Source organism: Babylonia areolata, chromosome 31, assembly GCF_041734735.1.
Source record: "Babylonia areolata isolate BAREFJ2019XMU chromosome 31, ASM4173473v1, whole genome shotgun sequence".
Lineage (NCBI taxonomy): Eukaryota > Metazoa > Mollusca > Gastropoda > Neogastropoda > Buccinidae > Babylonia > Babylonia areolata.
In genome coordinates this window covers 20,424,202-20,449,466 of record NC_134906.1, presented here as the reverse complement: position 1 = coordinate 20,449,466, position 25,265 = coordinate 20,424,202, and the positions used below count along the sequence as shown (strand labels likewise).

Below are 25,265 nucleotides of genomic sequence, written 5' to 3'. Positions count from 1 at the left end.
TTCAAACTGCTCAAAAGAATGCTGAAAAACTCAGTAAGATGGAAGACCAGATAGAGACAGCCATTCAAAATCGAGAGGCCTGTAAAATTGTCCTCTGTGCCCAAGACATGAGAACAGGCAGTGGAAGACAGGAGTACGTAGACAAGATGGAGGTGAAGCCGTTACAGAGTGTCTGTCGGCCAGTTCATCTGGCAGACGTTCCAAAAGATGACGCCATGTTCGTCAGCATGAGGAACTTCATTGGCAAAGCGCGGCAGGTTACGTATGATCGTGTGCAGCCTGAAGTGAAAGTCAGAGAGGAGGCTCAGTGTGGTGATCATGATGATTCTGTGGTTTTCTCGTTGTGCCCAGCAGACACTGTAACACGTGTCTCTTTCGTGCCCTCATATAAAGAAAAGGGGCCGTGTGAGAAAAAATTCTCTGCTGTGAATGGTGAAGTGACTGCAGTTTCGGAAAGAAAGGGACCACACAGCTACAGGAACAGAACAGGTGATAAACGTATTGTACTTCCTTATTTGTCGAATCCATTGCGAGACACATTTGTAAAATGCAGTGCTGTAGACACACACCATCGTTTAACAACCAGCACTCACAGCAACATTGGAGACGTCTTTCATGTACAAGTTGTAAAAGAAGAACCCTTTGAAACAAAGAGTACTGAACTTTTCACAATCAGCTGCAGCGTTCACCGCGCGGTTGACGTGGACTCTTCACAACAGCTGTTTGCAGTTGTTGAGGAACCCAGCAGTGCTGACAAAACTCGCCAGGTCAAGTTGTTCCGACGGCGACAGAGAGACGCCATTGACAGATATAGGTCTCCTCTCACGCCTTGGCAGCCTGCTGATGTCTGCTTCTTCACTCTGGGGGGACAGGAGGTGAGACACACACACACACACACACACACAAAGATATGGACAGACAGACAGAGACAGACGAATAACACACACACACACACACACACACACACATGTATGTATGTATGTATGTATGTATCGATGTATCGATGTATGTTTGTGTCGAGAGAGAGGACATATATGGAGAGAGAGATAGACAAAGATAGACTGATAATTATATATATATATATATAAGACACACGGACAGACAAAGAGGTAGAAACAGACAGACTGGCAGATGAATCAACACAGACAAACAGATACTTTGGCAGACAGATGGACATAAAGACAAACAGAGAGGCAGATTGACAGAATCACTGACACGCAGAAATCACGAGACATTGTCACGCGCACTCATGCATATACACATACATATGCGCAGAAAAGCTATTCACACCAGGAACTTTTAAGTGTTATAGATAGTATTTTCACTTTACGGAAATTACGTGCTACATGTATAGATAGTATTTTGACTTTCCGGAAATTACGTGCTACATGTACAGATAGCATTTTCACTTTCGGGAAATTACTTGCATGCTACATGTATAGATAGTATTTTCACTTTCCGGAAATTACGTGCTACATGTATAGATAGTATTTTCACTTTCGGGAAATTACGTGCTACATGTATAGATAGCATTTTCACTTTCCGGAAATTACGTGCTACATGTATAGATAGTATTTTCAATTTCCGGAAATTACGTACTACATGTATAGATAGCTTGTATAGATAGTATTTTCAATCTCCGGAAATAATGAGACATAAATATAGATAATATTTTCTCTTTCCGGAAATTCTGTGCTAAAAATAAAGATAGTATTTTCACTTTCCGGAAAATCGGTGCTTCAAATTGTCTTCTGTGTGTGTGTGTGTGTGTGTGAATGCTCACCTCAGAAAACAATGTTCTCACGTGACCTGTGTTCGTGACAGGTACTGCTGATAGCAGACGAGCTGAACGACGCTATTCATGTGGTAAAGGTCAAGGACGACCGTTTGACCTTCTCCCGATTCCTGGCCCCTGGATGTCCTGTGCTGATACAGCCAACGGCTTTGAATGCTGACCGCCAGGGACGTCTGTGGGTTGGGTGTAGAGGGGGCAGACTCCTCACTATGAAGGCTCTGCCTCACCCTGCTGCTGGCTCTACTGCTTTTGCTGCTGCCTATACTGCTTCTACTGCCACATCTTCTGTTGGTTCTGCTGCTTCTACTGCTGCCTCTAGTGATGGTTCTACTGCTGACACCACTGTTGCTTCTACTGCCAACACGCAGTAATGTTGCAGTGGAGGGAGACAACTTCCTGTTGTTCACACAAACTTCAGACTTTTGATGCTTGTGAACCTCAATAGTGTCAACAAGAAAGGTCTCTGGGTGGGTCTGGTTTTCTGTTTCATCTGTCTCAGTTCCAGGATCATTTCTTTTTGTTTCACATTTCATGGCACATCATCGTTTGTAATGAAGTTAAAAAGAAAGAAGGAAAAGGTCGATTTATGTTCAGTTTATTGTGAAATGAAAGCTTCTTGTTTTTGTTTTACGTTTTGGATTTATTTTTTCAATTGTGGACAGGTTTACTTTTAAGCATAGTGTTTGGTATCTGGGCAGAAAAGCTCTGAGAAATGTTCATATAAGAGAAAAAAAAAGTCTTTGTTTTTCGTGCACATGCCAGAATTGCACTGTTGAGGGTCTGGTGAAAGTGCACATGTACCCTTACAACACAACATGCTTGGTGACTGTGCTTTTATTTATGAGCAACTTGTACATGAAGCACACAGCTGACTGTCAGGATGGTTCGCAGTCTGCTGACGGTACGCAGCACTAAACCACTCAGCACAACCAGTGTCAATTTCACGCCCTGATAGAACAGGAAAAGACCGTGTCTGTGAAATCAGCTGTCAGCTGTTCAAATTCTCGGTTTTCACGTGCTGCTGCTGCTGTTGTCTGCGACTTGTGTGAACTGTGTCACACATAGTTGCTGTTGTTGAAACGTTTGACCAGCAGTTTTATAGTCTGATGGAATCGGTTATCTGGCAGTCTCTTCACTGATAGTGTGTGTGTGTGTGTGTGTGCATGCATGCATGCATGCGTGAGGTGAGGTGAGGTGAGGTGAGGTGGAGTGGAAGGTGTAGTGTGGATGGGTGGTGTTGGTGGGGTAGAATAGGGTGGGGTGGGAAGGAGCGGGATGAGGTGGGTTAGAATAGTGTGTATTGGGTTGGGTGGTTACCAAATCAGGACAAGGGCGGATTTGAATACTGTGAGGTTGGCTGGGGTGGGGTGGTATAGCATAGGGTGTCGTGTGGCTGGGTGGGGTGGATGGGGTAGAATAGGGTGTGGTGGGGTGGGAAGGACAGGGGTGGGGGTAGAATGATGTTTAGTGCAGATGGGTGGGGTGGATGAGGAATAATAGGGTGGGGTGGGAAGGAGAGGGATGGGGTGGGACAGAGAGGGATGGTGGTGGGATCCAGTGCAGTGGACTGGGTGGGGTAGAATAGGGTAGGGTGGGTGGGGGAGAATAGGGTGTAGTGTAGATAGGTGGGTGGGTGGGGTAGAATAGGGTGGGAAGGAGAGGGGTGGGGTAGAATGATGTTTAGTGTGGATGAGTGGGGTGGGTGGGGTAGAATAGGATGTGATGGGGTGAGAAGGAGAGGCGTGGGGTGGGGTAGAATAGAGTATAGTGGGGTGAAGTGGGGTGGGTGGTTACCAATGCAGGACAACGGTGCAGGGTCTGTTGCAAGGTTCACTGACCAACAGAAACAGCAACAGCCTTCTGTTTTTTATGCATTGAAGCCATCTTAAATCATAACGATTTCTTTGTTTCTTGCTCATGAAAATGGTTATCAACTATAAATATTGAACATGGATATTGATCATTCATCTTGGAAAAGGCAATAAAAGGGAAAACAACTATTTAAGTCAGCAAATCAATGAAAATTACACATCCTCTGCAAATATTGAATATGAATATTCAACATCAATCTTAAAACTATCAGCTAAACATTGAACAGAAACATTGAAAATCAATCTTGAAACTGTAGCTAAATATCAAACAAAAATATGAAGATTGATCTTTGAAACAGTCAGCTGCAAAGAAGGAAGCAACATGCAGCTGAATAAATTTGTATTTGTTTTCTTATCCCCTGCCCTGTCCCCTACAACACCTAAAACCATTATTGTGTCTGCTGTGTGCATGCTGTGACTCTGTGTGCTGCAGGCGGGTGGATAAAGGGAGGAGAGCGTAAGGGCAGCTACCCATCCAAGCTGACCAAGCTTTTCCGGGTGGGTTCTGATCACCTGTACATATCAGTCCGAAGTGAAGTTGTAACACACATACCACTTGTTTTATTGCTGAGCTTTTGTTTATTGGTGCCTTCAATTTTGTTTTAATTACCTAGTTTAACAGATTGTTTCTTTTAGCACTTTTTATGAATTCTAAGTTTTCAGAACATTCGATTGTTTGTGTTACCACTTATTATGTATTCTAAGTTTTCATCACAATTGTTTGTTCTGTTTTTGTTTGAACTACTTCTTTGATTTTGATTGGTTTGTTGCAATTTATTGCGTTTTATAAAGGCATTAACTCAGCTACCAGTTTCACGCGGAGATGTTTGTATAAGAGAAACAATAATGCCAATATTGCTCGATAAAGGAATACAGGCATGTCCTACATGACTTGAAATAACAGGAAATGTTCTGTTCAGTGCTTTTGGCTTGTGCATACCACAGGGCCATAAGTAGCGTCCTTAACAGTAACCATCTGCATTACCGTGAGGAACGTCTTTTGGTTGGCACTAGCAGACAGAATGGGTCACTGAAGTAACAACAGCTGAGAGTTAGCCCTCAATACCTTGGCGAACTGGAGACAGGTTTGCACAGGGAAACTGTGTCATACGAGAGAGGTCAAGGTCGCAGTGGAGTGATCTATCTGCCTACATGGTCAGCGATTTCTCCACCTGAAAATCTCGGAGTATTTGTTATGCTGTTTACTCAGTTGGCCAATAACTTTTTGAAAAAAAAAAAATTAAAAGAAAAATTACCAATAGAGGCTGAGGTACCGTAGCTTGCTGACTGGACCATTAACTTCCTGATCCATTGTGGACCAGTATCCAGATAGTTTGTACTTCGGAGAGTGGAAATAAAACCTGTTCAAATGATTCTCCGTGTTACCTTCGACTCGTGCTCAACATCACAAGATGGAAGGACACTTTCGGAGTTGCTTCCCGTCTGAGGGACACAAACTCACTAGGTCATGGAAGCTAAGGGGAACTCGAATATGGGTCACCATTAGAGCAGTGTATGAAATACCACAGAATCTTGGACAATGGTTGTGGATGATGTCAATACTGCTATGAAGATCCGTTTTATGTTGTGGACTATGTGACAGTGCAGCACATTAGGTTATGCCGTTAGTCAGGTATCTGTGTAATGGATGGATTTGTCCGAATGCATTGACGGCTCATTGGGAAATTGAAAATGAGACAATGCGGTCCTCCACACTTCCTTTCATAATATCCCCTGGCATCAGTCGGGCCCAAGAAATGCACACACCTGCAGTGTTGGTCAGGAAATTTGAACATCACTCAAAAAGTGAATGCCGGTAAAGTGGATGACTAGACTGTGTGGTACATGTCCTCCCATTGGGAGCTGCACGCTTCACTCTGGGCAGGATGTAGCCACAGTCTGACAAATGGCACGCTATACCTCTGATGGGGTTTGAACCCATGTGCTTTCAGTCAGTCAATGATGTTAACCACTTCATCACAGTGGCAGGTATCCTTCAGTCTCGAAATCCATGGGGTTATGCTGTGGGTGATATTCCTGGTGTAGCATTGGTAGTGGCTTGGGACAGGCCTATTCAAGAATGGCCGTCATCCTCCCCTACACTTTGCGCAGACGAAGTCTGATGCTGGTATCTACAAGACTTCAGACCAGTCTTCTTTGCGGTTTCACCTCAAACTGCTGGGCAAGTGTTTCTTTGAAACTGGAGAGGCCTTTCTGCACTGTCTGCCCCTGTTAAATGGTTGTTCAGAGGCTACAGCTTACTACATGTGACTGGTTCTGATGCAGCCATCTTTGTAGTGCTGTTGGTGTCTGCCTACGGTGCACTTTCCTTGAGCTAAGTCTCCGTACTGTAGGTCCCTGGTTATTTGGCTTTTATCCATTAACACGTGTCTGAGCCAGCACTTGTGTCCTTGCTTTAAGTTGTACATACTGGGGAACCCAGCCCTCTCAATCGTCGGTAATTATGTGTACCTGTATATGATTTATAATTTGTCTATTTTCTTTTATATGTACTGTCCCTCCTTGCGACCTAGTAACTAAAAAATAAAATAAAACTGAGGCCTATTCTGTTGTGTTCAATGTGGAATGAACAACTTGGATGAAGGATTATGTGTGCACATAACCTCGTTCACTCAGTGATAAAAGGAGACAGCTTCATATCAACAAGTAACTTTACTGTTTAATTCACATCTCTTTCGCACCATGAAAAAAGAAGACTTCTTATTTAAAAGTAATTCTATTGTTTACTTTACAACATTATAAAACAAATACAATAATTGAACAATTATAATACTCATTCCTTCCAAAAAGCCCTTTGCAAAAATTTGTCATAACTGAAACCAAACCTGTACATAAATTTCAAGGAAAAATATGGTAAAATGTTTCTCAGCATACCATTTTTTTTCTGCTTGTTTTCCATTGGTGATGAAACAAGATGTAACCTGATTAAACTTTATCCGCTTCAATAAAATGAAAATAACATTTATGTGAATATTGAAACATTTGTGATAACTGAAACCAAATCTGGACAGAAATTTCAAGGAAACGTTTGGGGAAATGTTTATCAGCATACAAGTATAACAAATAGTTTCTTCTTCTGCTTGTTTTCAGTTGGTGATGCAACATGATTTAACCTGATTCAACTTAATCCACTTCAGCAAAATGAAAATAACATTTCTTCTTCTTTTTTCAAACCCAATTTGCATTATTTTCAGAACTATGCAAGTATTCCTGAAAACTTGCATGGCATATTCACAAAAAGAAAACGCACACACATGCGCACACACAAAATCCATCAAAGTATGCACATCTATTCATGTGTGAGTACATATTACAAGTGCATGCACAAACACACACCAAATCTTCCAAACACACAAACAAAAACTTCACACAAAACATGTACACAACCTTCCTGGACTCACACAGATACATATTTCACAAAATGTTTCAACCTCTAACACACATTGATATATTTTCTGTCATGACATGCCATCTTCCAAACTCAAACACATACACCCATACATAGTTTTACATAAAATCTTTCAACCTCAAACACACATTCGTATATTCTCCATCATGACATGCCATCTTCCAAACTCAAACACATACATGGTATGATATAAAATCTTTCAACCTCAAATAACACATACATGGTCAAATATACAGTATTACATACAGCCTAAACCACAAACACACAGATGGTCATGAAAACAAATCTTCCCACTCCCAGTCAACACACCAACCCTGTACCCGTTCCCATAATGTACCTCAACATCCCCACATCTGCCATGCATTATAACAGAAATGTTTGAAAGATCATTGAGGTTCTGAACTGGAAAGCACACACCATACACATACACAATCGCACACGCACACACACTATAACCACTACCCCACTTTCAATTCGCATCAGGACATAACTGCACACGCTGAGAAGTTTGGATTCAGAACATTTAGCAGGAGTGGGTGTGGGGATGTGTGTGTGTGGGAGGGGGTGGGGGTGCAGGAACAGGAACACTGAGAACTGAGGAATCAGAAAATCATGGGGGTGGGAACCGCAACTCTGAGAAACAGGGAATCGGGAGGCCATGACATGGGAACAGAAACACTTAGCTAAGCACAGAATCAGGAGGCCATGACATGCGAGAGGAAAAGCTTAACTAAGCACAGAATCAGGAGGCCATGACATGGGAGAGGAAACACTTAACTAAGCACAGAATCAGGAGGGCATGACATGGGAGAGGAAACACTTAAGCACAGAATCAGGAGGGCATGACATGGGAGAGGAAACACTTAACTAAGCAGGGGATCAGGAGGGCATGACATGGGAACAGAAACGCTTAACTAAGCAGGGGATCAGGAGGGCATGACATGGGAACAGAAACACTTAGCTAAGCAGGGAATCAGGAGGCCATGACATGCGAGAGGAAAAGCTTAACTAAGCAGGGAATCAAGAGGCCATGACATGCGAGAGGAAAAGCTTAACTGAGCACAGAATCAGGAAGCCATGACATGGGAGAGAAAACACTTAACTAAGCAGGGAATCGGAGGACATGGGAACAGAAACACTTAGCTAAGCACAGAATCAAGAGGGCATGACATGGGAGAGGAAACACTTAGCTAAGCAGAGAATCAGGAGGCCATGACATGGGAACAGAAACGCTTAACTAAGCAGGGGATCAGGAGGGCATGACATGGGAACAGAAATGCTTAACTAAGCAGGGAATCAGGAGGGCATGACATGGGAACAGAAATGCTTAACTAAGCAGGGAATCAGGAGGGCATGACATGGGAACAGAAATGCTTAACTAAGCAGGGGATCTGGAGGCCATGACATGGGAACAGAAATGGACGAAAAGCCGGGAATCAGGAAATCATGGGGGTGGGAATGGCACAGAGGAACATGAAATCAGGACACCATGGGGTAGGAATGGGACATCTGAGAAGCCAGGAATCAGGAAATCATGGGGGTGGGAACGGGAACGCTGAGAAGTGGGGAGTCGATGACTTCGGGTACAGGAACGGGCTCTGGCATATGCTCCTCTATCTTGGTCTTCAGGGCCGCGAACGTCTTGTGCACTGCTTCGCTGTGCTGTGGAAGGGAGGAGGGAAAAACAATGACGACGATGATCATAATGGTGATGGTGAAGAAGAAGAAAAGAAGAAGTAGATGAATATATGATGATGATGATAGTTTCACCCAAAAGAAGGCATCTATCTGTGTTGATAGTTTCACCCAAAAGAAGGCATATATCTGTGCTAGTTGACAGTTTCACCCAAAAAAGGCATCTACCTGTGTTGATAGTTTCACCCAAAAGAAGGCATCTATCTGTGTTGATAGTTTCACCCAAAAGAAGGCATCTATCTGTGTTAGTCATCTACCTGTGTTAGTTGATAGTTACACCCAAAAGAAGGCATCTATCTGTGTTAGTTGACAGTTTCACCCAAAAAAAGGCATCTATCTGTGTTGATAGATTCACCCAAAAGAAGGCATCTATCTATGTTAGTTGATAGTTTCACCCAAAAGAAGGCATCTACCTGTGTTAGTTGATAGATTCACCCAAAAGAAGGCATCTGTGTTAGTTGATAGTTTCACCCAAGAGAAGACATCTTCCTGTGTCAGTTGATAGTTTCACCCAAAAGAAGGCATCTACCTGTGTTAGTTGACAGTTTCACCCAAAAGAAGGCATCTACCTGTGTTGACAGTTTCACCCAAAAGAAGGCATCTATCTGTGTCAGAAAAATTCCTCAAGGATATCAGGTTCATGTCAGTTATTTAATCAGAAGAAAACAACAACAACAAACCAAAACAAACAAAGCAGGATTATGTTTTTTTCCTGAGTCAGATAAACACAGTGAGAAATAAACAAACATCATCTGTGGAGAATGATCCATTCTCAACAACTCTCAACTTCAACCCAGAGGCTTTTCTCTCTCCTTTTCTCCCACACAAACACACTCATACACATGAGGTCACTGACACACACACACACGCTCACAAACATGCACACACTCGCACACACACACACACACACACACACTCATGCCCCAACACACACACATACTCTCACATACCCTCACACACATTCTTTCTCACTTCTCAAACACATACATGCTTACACACACTCTCTCTCTCACACACACACTCAAAACACCCACACACAAAGTGAAAGGGGAGATAAATCATCAAAATGCTCACATCCTGGTCAGGCTGCATGGTTTCCATGACAGCGGAGAGTCTGTCTGGGGACATGAAAGGGTGGACGTACCACAGCAGTCGCATCACGTGCTTCCTCACATTCTCCATTGACACCGCCGGCTGCACAAAATACACCTGCCCCATTTCGTCACTCTCTCTCTGTCACTCTCTCTACCATGCTCGAAAGTTTGTCTTTAATTTTTTTTTTTTTTTAAATCCTAGCCTGTTTTATTGCATGCTATTCAGCTCATGGAGTGTTAAATCATAACACTTATTGAAACAACAATAGGAAAAAAGAAAAAGAGCCCAACTGAACTATCTACTGATCATCTTTTTCCATATGGTAAAGAAAAATTACCACTGCTACCCTTTGCACGAGGGTGCTTTGATTCTGCAAAATAGTTTGCAAATAATTAAGAGAGAGATAGAGAGAGGGAGAAAGAGAGAGAGAAAGAATAATCAAAGAGATAAAACTCCATAAAACAGCCATGATCACAGCATTTTACTGATTAACCCCTAGGCTGCCACAATGACGAGATAACTCGTCATCGAAATATTCTGACTTTTCCCTGCTTTGCGTTCAGTTCGTTGACAAAAATGCTGGTAGCTTTAGCTTGGGGAATCTTTCTGGATTCTATTCATAGCTAGAAACCCCATCTACGTCATGAGGCAGTCCTTTATTTGAACGTTTTGGTTGGGTTACTGTCCCAGTGTTTACCTGGCTCCTCTCCTCGCTCGCTCAACAAAATGTCGGACTGACACCGTGCTCAAGACATGCGATCGTAGCGAACTAAATCAACCAAGATTGCTTTCTTTTGCTCATGCTCAGAAAGAATTGAAGTGTAAACTCGAAGAAGACAGTGATGAACATTTATAGGACGATTTGATAGAACATAAAGGGAGCAATCAAGAGAGCGGCCAAGATACGACTATGACTGAGTGATGCCAGCTGTGCAAACCTTAGCAGACGACAGAAAGTGACTGAATAATTAGCAGGACAGTGTGAGCGATTTTCTTGGCACTCAGCCAACGTGGTCTGATGAGAACTGGATAAAGTGACCGTGTGAGAGGGGTAAAGAGGAGGGGGGGGGTGGAGACTGAGGGGGCATGGCCTCACAATGCATTGTATATCTATCTCTTTTTAATTTTTTTTTTTTTTATTGTGGCTGTTCTAGTATGATTTTGTGTATGCATATATCCATTTGTCCAGAAAATATGATATTTTAGTGTAAATTACCTGACTAATGTTAGTAGTGAACAAGTTGAATGTGACAAAAAACAAAACACTGATTTCAAAACAACAGCATGTCACTAAAAATATATAAAATGGGAAAACATCATGTGTTTTGTGTTCTTTATTCATTTACCTTTCAGAAAATGTATACTTTTATGAGTCCTTCTCCATTTGAGCACAGAATTTTTTGAAAATTTATACCCGTTTTTTGCACAAAAAAAACACAAAAAACCCTGGCAAATAGATTTCACTTAAATCTTATTTTCCTGGCAGCGAAAGGGTTAAGGTCAACAGTTTGGTGAAATGAAGTCTAAAAGAATGTCTGACCTCCTGCAGAAAGCTTTGACAATACGTGTGTGTGTGTGAAGGTTCGTCTTTCTTTCTTTGAATATGGATTTGGTACTCTCTGTCTGTCTGTCTGTCTCTCCTGCTCAAAGGTTTGTCTGTCTTTCTTTAACTCTCTCCATACGAACGGTGAAAGAGACGACGTTAACAGCGTTTCACTCCAATTACGATCATCAAAATATTGCAAGAGGAAGGCTCTTATACTGAAGATGTGAATGTTGACAAAGAATACCACAATTCTGACGACGGAAGCTAAAGGTTGGGTCATTCAGACACCCACTGGACATCCGAGGGGTCTGTGTAGAGGAGAAGAGAGGATTGGCCGTACTGAGTGAGTTAATATGGACTTGGTCCTCTATGTCTCTGTCTCTCTCTTCTGCTTGAAGGTTTGGCTTTCTTTACTATGGATTTGGTACTCTGTGTGTGTGTGTGTCTCTCTCTGTCCTGCTCAAAGGTTCATCTTTCTTTCTTTAAATATGGATTTGGTATTCTCTCCATCTCTCTCTCCTGCTTGAAGGTTTATCTTTCTTTGATTATGGATTTGGTACTGTGTGTGTGTGTGTGTGTGTGTGTGTGTGTGTGTGTTTGTGTGTGTGTGTGTGTGTGTGTGTGTGTGTGTGTGTGTGTCCTGCTTGAAGGTTCGTCTTTCTTTAAATGTGGATTTGGTGTTCTCTCTGCCTCTCTCTCCCCTGCTCATAGTTTTGTCTTTCTTTCAATATGGACTTGGTACTCTGTTTCTCACTCTCTCTCCCCTGCTCCAAGGTTCATCCTTTCTTTTTTTAACATGGATTTGGTACTTGTGTGTGTGTGTGTGTGTGTGTGTGTGTGTGTGTGTGTGTAATGTGTGTGTGTGTACCCTGCTCAAAGGTTCATCTTCCTTTCTTTCAATATGAATTTGGCTTTGTGTGGATGGCACTGGGTGTGGAAGTGATAATGGTTTTATATCTGTTTTCCACCAAAAACCAATCGATTGTAGGTGGCATAACTGTTATAATCACATTCATTCTAGTAATGATTCTGATATGTTAATAACTTTCTCTAGTATACCTGATTTACAAACACACTCACAACCCCACAGCCCTTTCTGCCCCACCCCACCCCTCCCTCCCATCCTTGTACCACAAAGAAATCGTCAAACACAGCCTGACAGAAGTCGTAAGAGGTGATGTTATCCTCATAAATAATGAGGTAGGGGTACTCTTTCGCAGCACTCACCCCCCCACCCCTCCTCTAACAACCCTTTCTGCCCCACCCCACCCCTCCCTCCCAGCCATGTACCACAAAGAAGTCGTCGAGCACAGCCTGACAGAAGTCAGAGGTGATGTCATCCTCATAGTTGATGAGGTAGGGGGCACTCTTTCTCACTGACGACCCCCCCCCCCTGACCACACACACACACCCTGAAACAACCCTTTCTGCCCCACCCCATCCCTCCCTCCCAGCCATGTACCACAAAGAAGTCGTCGAGCACAGCCTGACAGAAGTCGTCAGAGGAGAAGTCCTCGCCGCAGGGGATGAGGTAGGAGGCCAGGGAGTGAAGGAAGGTGTCCTCGTAGGCCCGGTCATTCTCGCAGTGGATCAGCGTGGGCAGCACCTCCATCACCACCATCCTGTCCTTCTGCCGTGCCGCCTGCACAGCCGATAGTCGTGGGGATGAACGAACGAATGATATAGGGTCATGTAGGCAGCCATACTTCATTTTCAGGGGTCCAACATGCCATGATTCTAACCGACTCAATGAACCTCATACAGAAAACTGAAAACGGAATGGGAAACCCAGAGTGGCATAAGGCAATGCGCAACTTTCAGATTAAAAAACTCACATGGTCATACTGCCCGGGACATGCAGGTGTTAAGGGAAATGAGCGAGCTGACAGACTTGCTGGTAACGCAACACCAACGAGCGGCCTACATCTAGGAAAATCGGAAATCTTCAGAAAAGTCAAAGAATATCAAAAAGAACAGGTACAAGGCCATCACACCATCGATCGCCTCAAAGAAATAAAAGCAGAGAGAGGGAGTGGCCGTAAGTCTAACATGAAAGGCAGAGCACGATGCTTTGCTAATCAAACAAATATCGGCATCATTTCCAAACCAACATTGCGCAAATTTCTTCAAAATGGAACAGAGTCTCTGTGGGCTTTTCCAAATACAACAGACTGAGCAACACACTATACGCCACGTTCTTGGCATCAGAGATCTTTTCCCATCCCTCTTGCGGCCAATCAGTGGCAGCCTCTGTGCGTGTGTGTATGTGTGTGTTTGTGTGCATGTGTGGGTCTGTATTTTTGAGTGCGTTTGTGCATGCGCGAGAGTGTAAGTGTACACAAGTGTCAGTAGAGTTCTGTGCACGTGCGTGTGTGTGTGTGTGTGTGTGTGTGTGTGTGTGTGTGTGTGTGAGGGGGAGGTGGGGGTGCGGAGGGAGGTGGGGTAGAGGTTGAGGTATGTGAGTGTATGCATGCCTACACTGTGGGAGGAACAGGATATTGGAACGTATATATATATATATATATATATATATATCTTTGTACATATGTGTGTGGAGATATGGGCATATGTGTGTGCGCTTGTACAAGTAAGTGTTCATCTGTGTGTGTGTGTGTGTGTGTGTGTGTGTGTGTGTGTGTGTGTGTGTGTGTGTGTGTGTGTGCCGTGGAAGCTGTGATATGTAGACTAGAAATGAGTGTGTGGAGGAGGGGGGTAGAGGAGGTGCAGGGTAATGTGTGTGGTGTGTGTGTGTGTGTGTGTGTTGGAGCTCATGTACGTTTATATGTATTTCACTGTGCTTTCATATCTGTGAAACTGCGTGTTCGGTGCGTATCTGTTATGCATGTGTGGGTGTATATGTGAATGTGTGTCTTAATGTTTTACATCTATTTGCTTTTTTTTTTTTTTTTTTTACATTACAGTTATTATTTATCTATTTATTTGTGTAAGCTTATCTATCATTGATTCACCTTTCTTTTTTTCTTTTTTCTTTTTTTCCCTCAAGGCCTGACTAAGCGCGTTGGGTTACGCTGCTGGTCAGGCATCTGCTTGGCAGATGTGGTGTAGCGTATATGGATTTGTCCGAACGCAGTGACGCCTCCTTGAGCTACTGAAACTGAACTGAACTTTCAGGGGTGTGCGTGCTGGGTATGTTCTTGTTTCCATAATCTACCGAACGCTGACATGGATTACAGGCTCTTTAACATTCTGTGTATTTGATCTTCTGCATACGTATACACATGAAGGGGGCTCAGGCACTGGCAGGTCTGCACATACGTTGACCTGCCTACACAGTGGGGTAAACAAACAAAAACGGTCATACCCGTAAAAGGTTACATGTCTGTATGAATGTGCAAGTGGGCATGACTGAAGCCTGATTGAATGACACAGGAAACAACAGATGAGTGCCCAGTGTCAGTCGGCTACCCAGGGAAGCAGCCTGTTGCGAAAATGACTCAGTATTTACAAAGCGTTTAGAGCTTGGTCTCCAACCGAGGACAGGCACAAAAAGCATCTATACCACACCATGATTGATGTGGATGAAAGGTGACAGAATGGTTCAGATGCTCATCTGCAAATGCAGCGTCTGTGAGGGTCTAGGTCTGAATCCCACTCTCGCCCTTTCTCCCAAGACTGGAAAATCAAAGTTGAGCGTCTAACCATTCAGTTAGACCATGAACTGAGGTCCCCTGTGCGGCATGCACCTGACGCACTGAAAAGGATCCCATGGCAACCAGTGTTGTTCCCTGTCAAAAAAACCCACTCGGACAGGAACACAAATATACATGCATGCATTCAAGGCCTAAGGGGGTTTATGCTGCTGGTCAGGCATCTGCCAAACAGATGTGGTTCAGCATATATGGATTTGTCCAAACGCTGTGACGCCTCCTTGAGAAACTGAAACTGTGGATATAGCACCTATTCTCGGGTCAGAGACTAAGCTAGTCCTAGCTCTTTACAAACACACAGGTATCTATTTTATCATTGATACTTAAAAGCATCTACCCTCGGTAAGAAACCAACCTCTCTGTGCTTTTTTATACATGCAGTCATTTAGAGAACAGGCTGCCTAGCTGGGTAATTCAATGCATTAAATCCAACAAACAGAGAAGCTACAATTGTTCTATTCTAGTGTACATAATTCCAACACAGCTTTTTTTCTTCTTCCATGTATGGAATATAGCTGACCTATAAAAAAAAGTGTCAGAAGTCAATGGGGTTAATTGGTCTGAGTGAAGTCCAAACCACACTTGCAGTCATCCCTCTCCAGACACACACACGTACCTGCCGCACCCACACCCTCCTCTCCCCCAACACACACACACACACACATATAAATACCTGCAGCACATAATACATGGCGATGATGCTGGCAATGGGACTCTGCTTGATGAAGATGGCGTACAGCTCCGATGGCAGCTGCGGAGGTTTGATGACGGCGTCCGGAATCTTGGTCATGACGGCTCGAGTCTGGTCATCCGCCATCATGCCCACGATGGTCGGCAGGTACTTGGTGAACAGGTGAGGGTCCTGTGACGGCATCAAAAAGGTTAACCCATTCATCACTTGTCAGTGGGTGGCTGGTTTACAGCCTCGGTAGGCTTCCACACTGTACTGATTGTGTGGGTAGAAAAAAAACAAAACAAAAAAACAAACAAAAAAACCCAAAGAAAATTAACTGGTTTCTTTTTTAAAATCATGTGCGGAGGATGCTTCCGAAAACAGTTAGTTCCCTTTCTTTGCCATTCATGTGTATGTAGTAATGTGAAAACTGTTTTCTTTGCCAGAGTGATGTTTGGGTGCAGAATCTGGGGGTGTGTGGGTGTGGATGGGTGGGTATGGGTGGGTGCGTGGGTGGGTGTGGGTGTGGGGATGGGTGTGTGGGTGTGTGGGTGTGTGGTGTGTGGGTGTGGGTGTGTATGTGTGTGTGGGTTGGTGGGTGGGGCTGGGTGTGGGTGTGGGTGTGTGCGTGCGTGTGAGAGAGAGTGTGTGTGTGGAGAAAGGAGGAAAAAAGAAGAAGAGGAGGGAGAAGAGCAGGAAGAAGAGGAGGAGATAGAAGATGAAGAAGTAAAAGAAGAAGAGGAGGAGGCAAAAAAAACACAGAAGACAGCACCAGATACATAAAGAAGAAAGCCACTGACCATCTTTGGCTCCTTGTACACACCGCTGTCGTTCATGTCCCAGGCTCCCAGCCCCAGGGCTATCATCCGCATCAGCAACTGGAGGTCCGTATTCTCCTGGACACACACACACACACACACACACACACACACACACACACACACCACATACACACACACACACGCACCATACAAACACACACAAACACATAATACGACAGTAAGAATGATAGCAATAACAATGACAGTATCATGACAACAGTAAGATTAACAACAACAATTTGTTATATTATCACCATTATCCTTAGGATTAGGATTCATTAATGGATACTGCTGCATTTCCTCATGTTTGATTCACTTTGCTTTGTATAAGCTGTCCAGTATATATATATATATATACTGCTACCACCTACTACTGCTAGCACTACTACTGAGAAGAAGACAATGAAGAAGAAGAACAACAACAATAATATTTGAATAAAAGAAACAAAACATTCTCATAATCATAATAAAGTATGAAAAGGAATGTGCACACACACACAAAAACAACAGCAGCAATAACACTCAAATAAACTTTCTCATAATCTTAATAAAGCAGTGGAAAGGAACACACACACACACACACACACATTCATCGTCCACATACATATATAGAGAGACTTGTGGCGAGCGGCAGAGACAGAATGAGACAGAGAGTCAGAGTGAGTAGTGGTGGTACCCTGGGCAAAGTGTCGGTGTTGATGCAGTGCTGCAGCAGCTTCATGGCCGACAGCACCACTGTGTTCAGGGCGAACGGGTCACACAGCACCATGGACAGGTCCCTGCAGCCAGAGAAACAGCAACACCGCTTTTCACCAATGATAATATGGATACTTTACATAATGCCTATCCTCAGCTGGATACGCACAAGCTCTAACCAGTCTAAGCGCTTTACCGTCAAACATGTAAAGCATTTGCATGACAGGCTGCCTGCCTGGGTAGAGCCAACTGACAGCTGCCATTGGGTGCTCACCATTCGTTTCCTGTGTCATTCAATCAGGTTTCTTCTTCTCTTCTTCTGCGTTCACTTGTATGCACACGACTGGGCTTTTACGTGTATGACCGTTTTTACCCCACCATATAGGCAACCATACTCCGTTTTCAGGGGTGTGCATGCTGGGTATGTTCTTGTTTCCATAACCCACCGAACGCTGACACGGATTACAGGATCTTTAACGTGCGTATTTGATCTTCTGCTTGCATATATATACACACGAAGGGGGTTCAGGCACTAGCAGGTCTGCACATATGTTGACCTGGGAGATCGGAAAAATCTCCACCCTTTACCCACCAGGCGCCGTCACCGTGATTCGAACCCGGGACCCTCAGATTGACAGTCCAACGCTTTAACCACTCGGCTATTGCGCCCATCTAATCAGGTTTCAGTTACGCACACATACACACTCAGACAGACGTGTGACATTCTACATGTATTATCATTTTTTGGTTTATTTACCCCGCCATCTATGCAGCCATACTCCTGTTTTCGGGGGGGTGCATGCTAGACATGTTCTTGTTTCCATAACCCACTGAAAGCTGACATGGATTACAGGATCTTTAGCGTGCGTATTTCAGGCTCCATATGAGTAGGTGAGATATTTATTATCGATTTTATTTCATTTATCACTTATTTAATGCGTTATAGAACATGTTTTCCTATGCAGTCTAAGTAATCTATTTGGAAAGCCATTGTGATGCATAAATTATCTTCATAAATGTTTCTGAGTGATTGCGCTGTACAGGTTTATAGCTTATATTTCTGTGTCAATGTTCATTCTGTACTTAGTCAACATCAATTCTATTTGGTAACTGTGTTGCATATTTTCATAAATGTTCACATCATAAAAGTGACTGTGCTTCACATGTTTAACGCCACATGTACTCTAGCCAAAAGACACATTTCTGTGCATTTATTGACAATGGAGCTGTACAATCTTATCTTATACTGGTGCAGCAGCCTAAAACTACTCCCTACAGGGTATTACCCCCGTTTAATTCTGATCAAGCCTCAAATGACACCCATGGTCTTTTGTGGTGAGTCAAGATCAACCCCATTCCACCCCATCCTAAGTTGGAACTTACCCCCCCTTTCTATAGAAATCATCATCCCTGCCCACAGAAATTACTCCCTTTCTAATCAAGCTGCTGAAAAAAAAGGAGGGGCCAGACTCTACTGACCACCTCCCTCCCCTCCACTCTACAGACACCTAAACAGTCATATCCATACACAGACCCATTTATACAGACCTACCCACGCACACACCCCACCAAAACACCCCTACCTACACACACACACACTCATACACGCACACACCCATGCACCCATATGCAGGCATGTGTGTATGGGTGTGTGTGTACATCACTGTATAGGTGGGTATATCTGGGTGTGTGTGTGTGTGTGTGTGTGTGTGTGTGTGTGTGTGTGTGTATGAGTGGGTGTGCTCAAGGGTGGGTGCATGTGTGTATGGGTGTGTGTTGGTGGATGTGTTTGGGGGTGGGGGTGTATGGGTGTGTGTATCTATTTATCCATCTATCTATCTCTGTCTCTCTCTATATACAGGCATATATATATATATATATATATATAGAGAGAGAGAGAGAGAGAGAGAGAGAGAGAAAGGGAGAGAGAGAGAGAGATACACGCACCCATACACCTACTCACCCATACACACACCCAAACACATCCACTAACACACACATGGACCCACCCTTGTGCACACCCACTCATACACACACACGACACACACACACACACCCAAACATACCCACCTATACAGTGATGCACACACACACCCATACACACACACGACACACATGCACCCACCCAAACACACACACCCAAACACACACATACACCCACCCACCCATACACCCACGTACCCCAGAATGCTCTCCTGGCCCTTGCGGATGCCGTCCAGCAGGCCCTGCAGCTCTCGCTGAAGGTTGGGGTTGATGTTGCGCTCCCTCACGCAGGCGTCCACGCACCAGGCAAACTTGTGGATGGGGTCCACGCTGATGATCTCGTTCACCTCCGCGTCATGGAGTGCCATCAGGATCTCCACTCTGTTTGTCATGAGCAAAGGAAGGTGGTAGAATGGTTAAAGACCGACGGGCGCAATAGCCAAGCGGTTAAAGCATTGGACTTTCAATCTGAGGGTCCCGGGTTCGAATCTCGTTAACGGCGCCTGGTGGGTAAAGGGTGGAGATTTTTCCGATCTCCCAGGTCAACATATGTGCAGACCTGCTAGTGCCTGAACCCCCTTCGTGTGTATCCGCAAGCAGAAGTCAAATATGCACGTTAAAGATCCTGTAATCCATGTCAGCGTTCGGTGGGTTATGGAAACAAGAACATACCCAGCATGCAGTATGTCAGTATCAGTAGCTCAAGAAGGCATCACTGTGTTCAGTTAAATCCATATACATCCACACCACATCTGCCAAGCAGATGCCTGACCAGCGGCGTAACCCAACGTGCTTAGTCAGGCCTCAAGAGAAAAAATGTAAAAAATTAAATTAAAAAAAAAAAAAAATTACCCAGAATGCACACCCCCCAAAATGGTCATACATGTAAAAGCGCACTCGTGTACATACGAGTGAATGTGAGAGTTGCAGCTCATGAACGAAGAAGAAGTAGTTAAAGACCCTTGTCTGCCAGTACGGTGTCCGCAAGGGGGTCTGGGTTCCACTCCTGCTCTCGCCCCTTTCTCCCACTGGAAAATCAAACAGAGTGTCTAGTCCTACAAATGAGATGATAAACCGAGGTCCCGTGTGTCGCACAGAAAAAATACCCACGGCAACAGAAGTGCTGTCCTCTGCCAACATTTTGTACAAGAAATCCACTCCCAATAGGTACAGAAATATATATATATATATATATAGGCATGCACTCAAGGCCTGACAAGCGCGCTGGGTTATGCTGCTGTCAGGGATTTGCACAGCACACCGGTAGCAGGTGCGGTGTAGTGTATAAGGTTATGTCTGAATGCTGTGACACCTACCTGAGAAATTGAAACTGAAACTGTCGTCACACGGGCATGATATTTAGATTGGACTGTTTCAGTCTCTTGAGGAGATATCTGCATCTGGACAAATTCACATACGCTTCACCACGTCTGACCAGCAGCATAACCCAACATGCTTAGGCCTGGAGTGCATGCATATTTCGTTTGTGGATTTCTCGTGAAGAATTTTGCCAAACTACAACACTTATGTTGCCACAGGTTCTTTTTCAGTGCATCAAGTGCATGATGCACCATGGTTTATTTCTCATCTCAACAACCAGACGCTCTGTTTGATTTTCATGTCAAACTTGGGAGAAAGGATGAGATCAGAATAACCATTCTGATCCCATACCCTCACAGGCACTGTACTGGCAGGTAAGCATCTCAACCATTCTACCAATTTCTGAAAGTTGCTAAAGAACTTCATTACCTCATAAGGTGATGCCGCACCATGGAAAACAAACATGGACAATAACTCAAAACAAAAATACTAAACTCAACTTGAAAAGCAACATTAAATATTTATAGTAAGACTTACATATATATGTATAATATCATTGCATATATCAACTTTAAAACATTGAAATTAATAAAATCAATCCATTTCCATGTATGCCATTTCCCCAACACATCATTCATCCGAACCCCAAATCCCGCTTCTCCTACCTCTTAAATAATAACATTCAAAAATGTGAAAATCAATCCTCCAACACAACAAATATCTACAAATATCACCAGTACGTGTGTGACGGGACACTAAACCAACAAAATTCCTCCTCCTCACAATCAACCCAAACGACACAACAAACAACAAACCACAAACAAACCACCATGACAACACAACAGCAGCAGATGACCCGCTCACCGCAGCGTGCAGTAGTGCACGTTACGCTTGCGCAGGAACAGCGTGCGCAGGAAATTGACGACCATGTGGTAGAGCTTGGTGTTGCGGCCGATCATGTAGACCAGCTTGGCGACGATGGCCCCTTGGCGCCGGGCCTTGGGGTTGGGCAGGAAGAAGGACAGGGTGCCGTGCTCCTGGCTGAACAGCGCCGTCTCCTTCTCGCTCACGTACTCCGAGATGAGCGGTGAGCAGGCGTCGGCGAACAGGTTCAGTCTGGAAAACGTGTTGCGTTGAAATGTTTGTGTTGTGTTGTGTGAAAGTCAGTCAGGCCTCTCCTCTTCAATTAGTTCATTTGAATGAAACTCAGAAGATATATTCACATAAAAACGGTCCTCAGAAAACTGAACCATATCTTTCTCCTCTTTTACTGCGCACAGTAAAGGTGCGACAGAAACTGCCTCCCCCGAAACCTGCTTCACATGCAGGAAATACTAACTTAAACAAAGAATAATAATGATAATCATAATTCTTTAATTGATAAAGTGCCTTTCCATGTAAAACATGCTCAACTGCACTGTACAATGTAAATACTGAAGCATGCCTTTAAATATCAAAATGAACACACAAACAACGTAGTAAACAGAGATGCCAACCCCTGTCAGGTGTTTGTAGGAACAATCAGGAAATTTGGTAGGAACATTTTAAATGTGGTAGGAACACTCCCAAAATGGACGGCACGATGCATGGATATTTTTCAGTGTACGTTTGACTAAACTTCTGTTCCCACCGCTGCTTCTTTACAGCTGACACATCTGTGGCACTGTGTCGCTTCCCTGCTCTTTGTTCATCTTGTTTCTCACAATCGGAATAAACGGCGGACTTTCTTTGTTTTGAGCCGCTTGTTCCTTCCTTGCACTCTTTAGCTTAATCCACCGGGCACAGACGCTGTTTGACTGAGACGCAACTTGAAGTTGATTTGGCCACATTCTCTCTTGTTCGGGCAAATGATTGAGCTGACTGGTCCACTAAATGCTGTTTCAATGCAAACACGCATACCATTAGCTGAGGATCATCACATGAAACCAAGGTTAGCAGTGACTGCCCTGACCTCGTGATCAACAGGTCTAGAGGGTCTGGGTAATGTTATGACAGGAAAGCATGTGACCATACTATGTGGTAAAAAATAAAATTGTCGGAACGATTTTGACATTGGCGTAATGTCGGAACAAACTGCGACTGAGCGAAACGGAAGTACGGCGAAATCGTAACAGTTGGCTTTTCTGGAACGGTGACCTTCACCATGCTGTTGGTGTGAACGTTCTGAACAGCTAGCTCTTAGGAGCTGCTGAGGAACCAGGGTTGGCTTGCATATATATCTCTGAATACACAACACTACAATCACCTGTCCTCCCAGATCTGCCGTTTAACGGGGACGGCCACCTCCCGGAGCAGATCCTTGTCCTGCAGGATGCGGTCCAGGTACTGCTTGTCGATCTTGGGGATGTGCTCCAGCACGCACAGCACCACGGGCCGCACGTGCTTCACCTTGGCGATGGGGAAGCTCTTCTCCAGCAGCTCCACCAGGCGCTTCTGGAAGTCACACACACACACACACAATTGAATGTACACACACACACAGAGTTATATGTACACACACACACACAAACACACACACACACTCACACAAACACACATGACACACACACTCACATAAACACACACTCACAAACACATACACACATGCATCCAATCCATACAGAATACAAAATAATTTTCTCCAGCAAGAAAGATTCATTCCAACACTTGCATTTTTTTTTTTTTTTTAAACATTTTTTTAAATTCCATTTTGGTAGGTTGACATTTTACAACAACAACAGCATCTTAATGGACATTTATAAAGAAGAAAAAAAACAACAACAAAGAACAAAAAACAAACAAACAAACACCATAAATACTTGGATAGAAACAGCCAAGCAGCTGGATTATACACTGGTTGGTTATCATCATGGAGTATGATCATTCATTTCTTAAGATCTTACACAAGCTGTCAAGGAATACAAACTGTCAAGTATCTTAGAACACGTTTACGGAAAGTGAACACCTCAATCATTTCTTATGAATATCAATAAAAAGAAAATAAATATGGATGGTTATTTTTCGTTAATCATGAACAGGTTACTAATCATTTGTGATCAATAATTTGTAAGGCAGCCATCTGGCAGAGAAAATGGTATGGTTAAAGTTAATATATGCATTATATTCTTCAATTCTATATCGAGTTTTTAATTTGTTAAAAAAAACTGATATTTGTGGAAAGCTGTCTTCAATTTTACATAAATATAAGTAATACTTTGCAAACAATATTATAAAACACAAAACAGCATCAGTTGTTATTGTCACATCATGTCCAAATAGCACAAGTGATTCTGTTAACTTTAAATTTCCTGCGTTTACACATCTCTCTTTTATCAAGTCCGTTAAAGCGTTCCAAAACATTTGCACATAATTACATTTCCAAAAAGCATGATCAATACTGTCTTTGTGTTCTCTACAAAAACTACAGTTGTTATTATCCGTAACACCAATTTCTTTTAAAACAATTTTTGTACATAAACATCGGTGTATTATTTTCAGCTGAAACCATTTCAGCTTTACATCAACTATCTTGTGTGCATGCATAAAACAAGATTTCCAGTTATGATGCATCAAAAGCTTTAAGTCCCATTTCTCACAACATTTTGGTTTCATATCATTTTCAATCAACACATCATAATATGGTCTTGAGCCTTTAGAAACAGAAAACAAGTGTTTGAAGCAGAGCGAAGTATTTGTGTGTCTGTTGCTATCCACATGAATATTATGCTTTTTAACTAATTCGTTTATTGTTGATTTATATCCAGCATAAGTAAGGAAATCAATGTGCAAATCATATTTTTCTTTGAAGCGTACATATGAAAAAACTTTACCATCATCATCAAAAAACTGTGCAAGACAATACACATCATGATTACTGAGCAGTCTGGATATAATACACCTTTTACCAATTTGAACACGATTATTATAACACAATGGCTCTGCAAGCAGTTCCGCTGAGTTTTTTGGTTCACATTTATAAAAGAAAATCTTATAACTTTCAAACACATTTGTCCAGAACTGGTTATATTTGGCAAAATTTAGGATAAACTCTGGACCATATTTATCAATAGCTGGCCATTGGGGGAAGTTACACAGCAAGAGGTGCTTCCACTTGTGATTTGAATTTTCAGCTTTACGAATCCAGGAAAGCTTTAAAGATAAGGCAAACAATTTAACATCAGGAAGACCGATGCCACCATTTTTTACACTTTTATGAGCAGTTTTACGGCTAATTTTATCTGGTTTATTGTTCCAAACAAACTTATAACAAATATGTTGACATGTATTAAAAAATGTATCCGGTGGGTTTGGCAAAAGCAACCACAGATGAGTCAGTTTGGAAAGAATAACAGATTTCAGAATTGCTACTCTGCCCAACAACACACACACTTGCATATGATACTATCACACACACACGCATGCTCACACACACACACACACACACACACACACACAGTACACACCCAAATACACAGTTCAAAACACAAACAAATGCATGCGATGCATGCACACACACACACACACACACACACACACACACACACACACACACACACACACACACACACACACACACACAAACAACAAAAACACTGGATCCAGAACACACATAACCAACAGACAGACAGACGGCACCCATTCAGCCAAGTCACATCAACCGACCTGGTCCCTCTTGCCAGAGTATCTTGCTTCC

At 43.2% G+C, this 25,265-nt stretch overlaps 2 protein-coding genes across 3 annotated transcripts in view; one reads left to right on the top strand and one right to left on the bottom strand.

Moving 5' to 3' along the window:
* The window catches only part of LOC143275905 (uncharacterized), a 3,153-nt gene extending 202 nt beyond the window's left edge, over positions 1 to 2,951 (top strand). The window contains exons 1-2 of the mRNA XM_076580230.1: positions 1 to 875; positions 1,825 to 2,951. The exon at positions 1 to 875 is cut by the window's left edge and continues 202 nt beyond it. Of these exons, the coding sequence (XP_076436345.1) occupies positions 1 to 875; positions 1,825 to 2,166 (1,217 nt within the window). The 3' untranslated portion in view covers positions 2,167 to 2,951. The remainder of the gene's footprint in view (positions 876 to 1,824) is intronic.
* Positions 2,952 to 4,904: 1,953 nt separating this feature from the next.
* Positions 4,905 to 25,265, bottom strand: part of LOC143275856 (negative elongation factor B-like) — a 27,945-nt gene continuing 7,584 nt past the window's right edge. For both annotated transcript variants that reach the window (XM_076580148.1, XM_076580149.1), the window contains exons 3-11: positions 22,839 to 23,026; positions 21,458 to 21,709; positions 19,472 to 19,654; positions 17,271 to 17,373; positions 16,574 to 16,669; positions 15,774 to 15,962; positions 12,895 to 13,074; positions 9,866 to 9,985; positions 4,905 to 8,758 (exon numbers count right to left, since the gene is read on the bottom strand). In XM_076580148.1, coding sequence (XP_076436263.1) covers positions 8,621 to 8,758; positions 9,866 to 9,985; positions 12,895 to 13,074; positions 15,774 to 15,962; positions 16,574 to 16,669; positions 17,271 to 17,373; positions 19,472 to 19,654; positions 21,458 to 21,709; positions 22,839 to 23,026 — 1,449 coding nt within the window. In that variant the 3' untranslated portion in view covers positions 4,905 to 8,620. The remainder of the gene's footprint in view (positions 8,759 to 9,865; positions 9,986 to 12,894; positions 13,075 to 15,773; positions 15,963 to 16,573; positions 16,670 to 17,270; positions 17,374 to 19,471; positions 19,655 to 21,457; positions 21,710 to 22,838; positions 23,027 to 25,265) is intronic.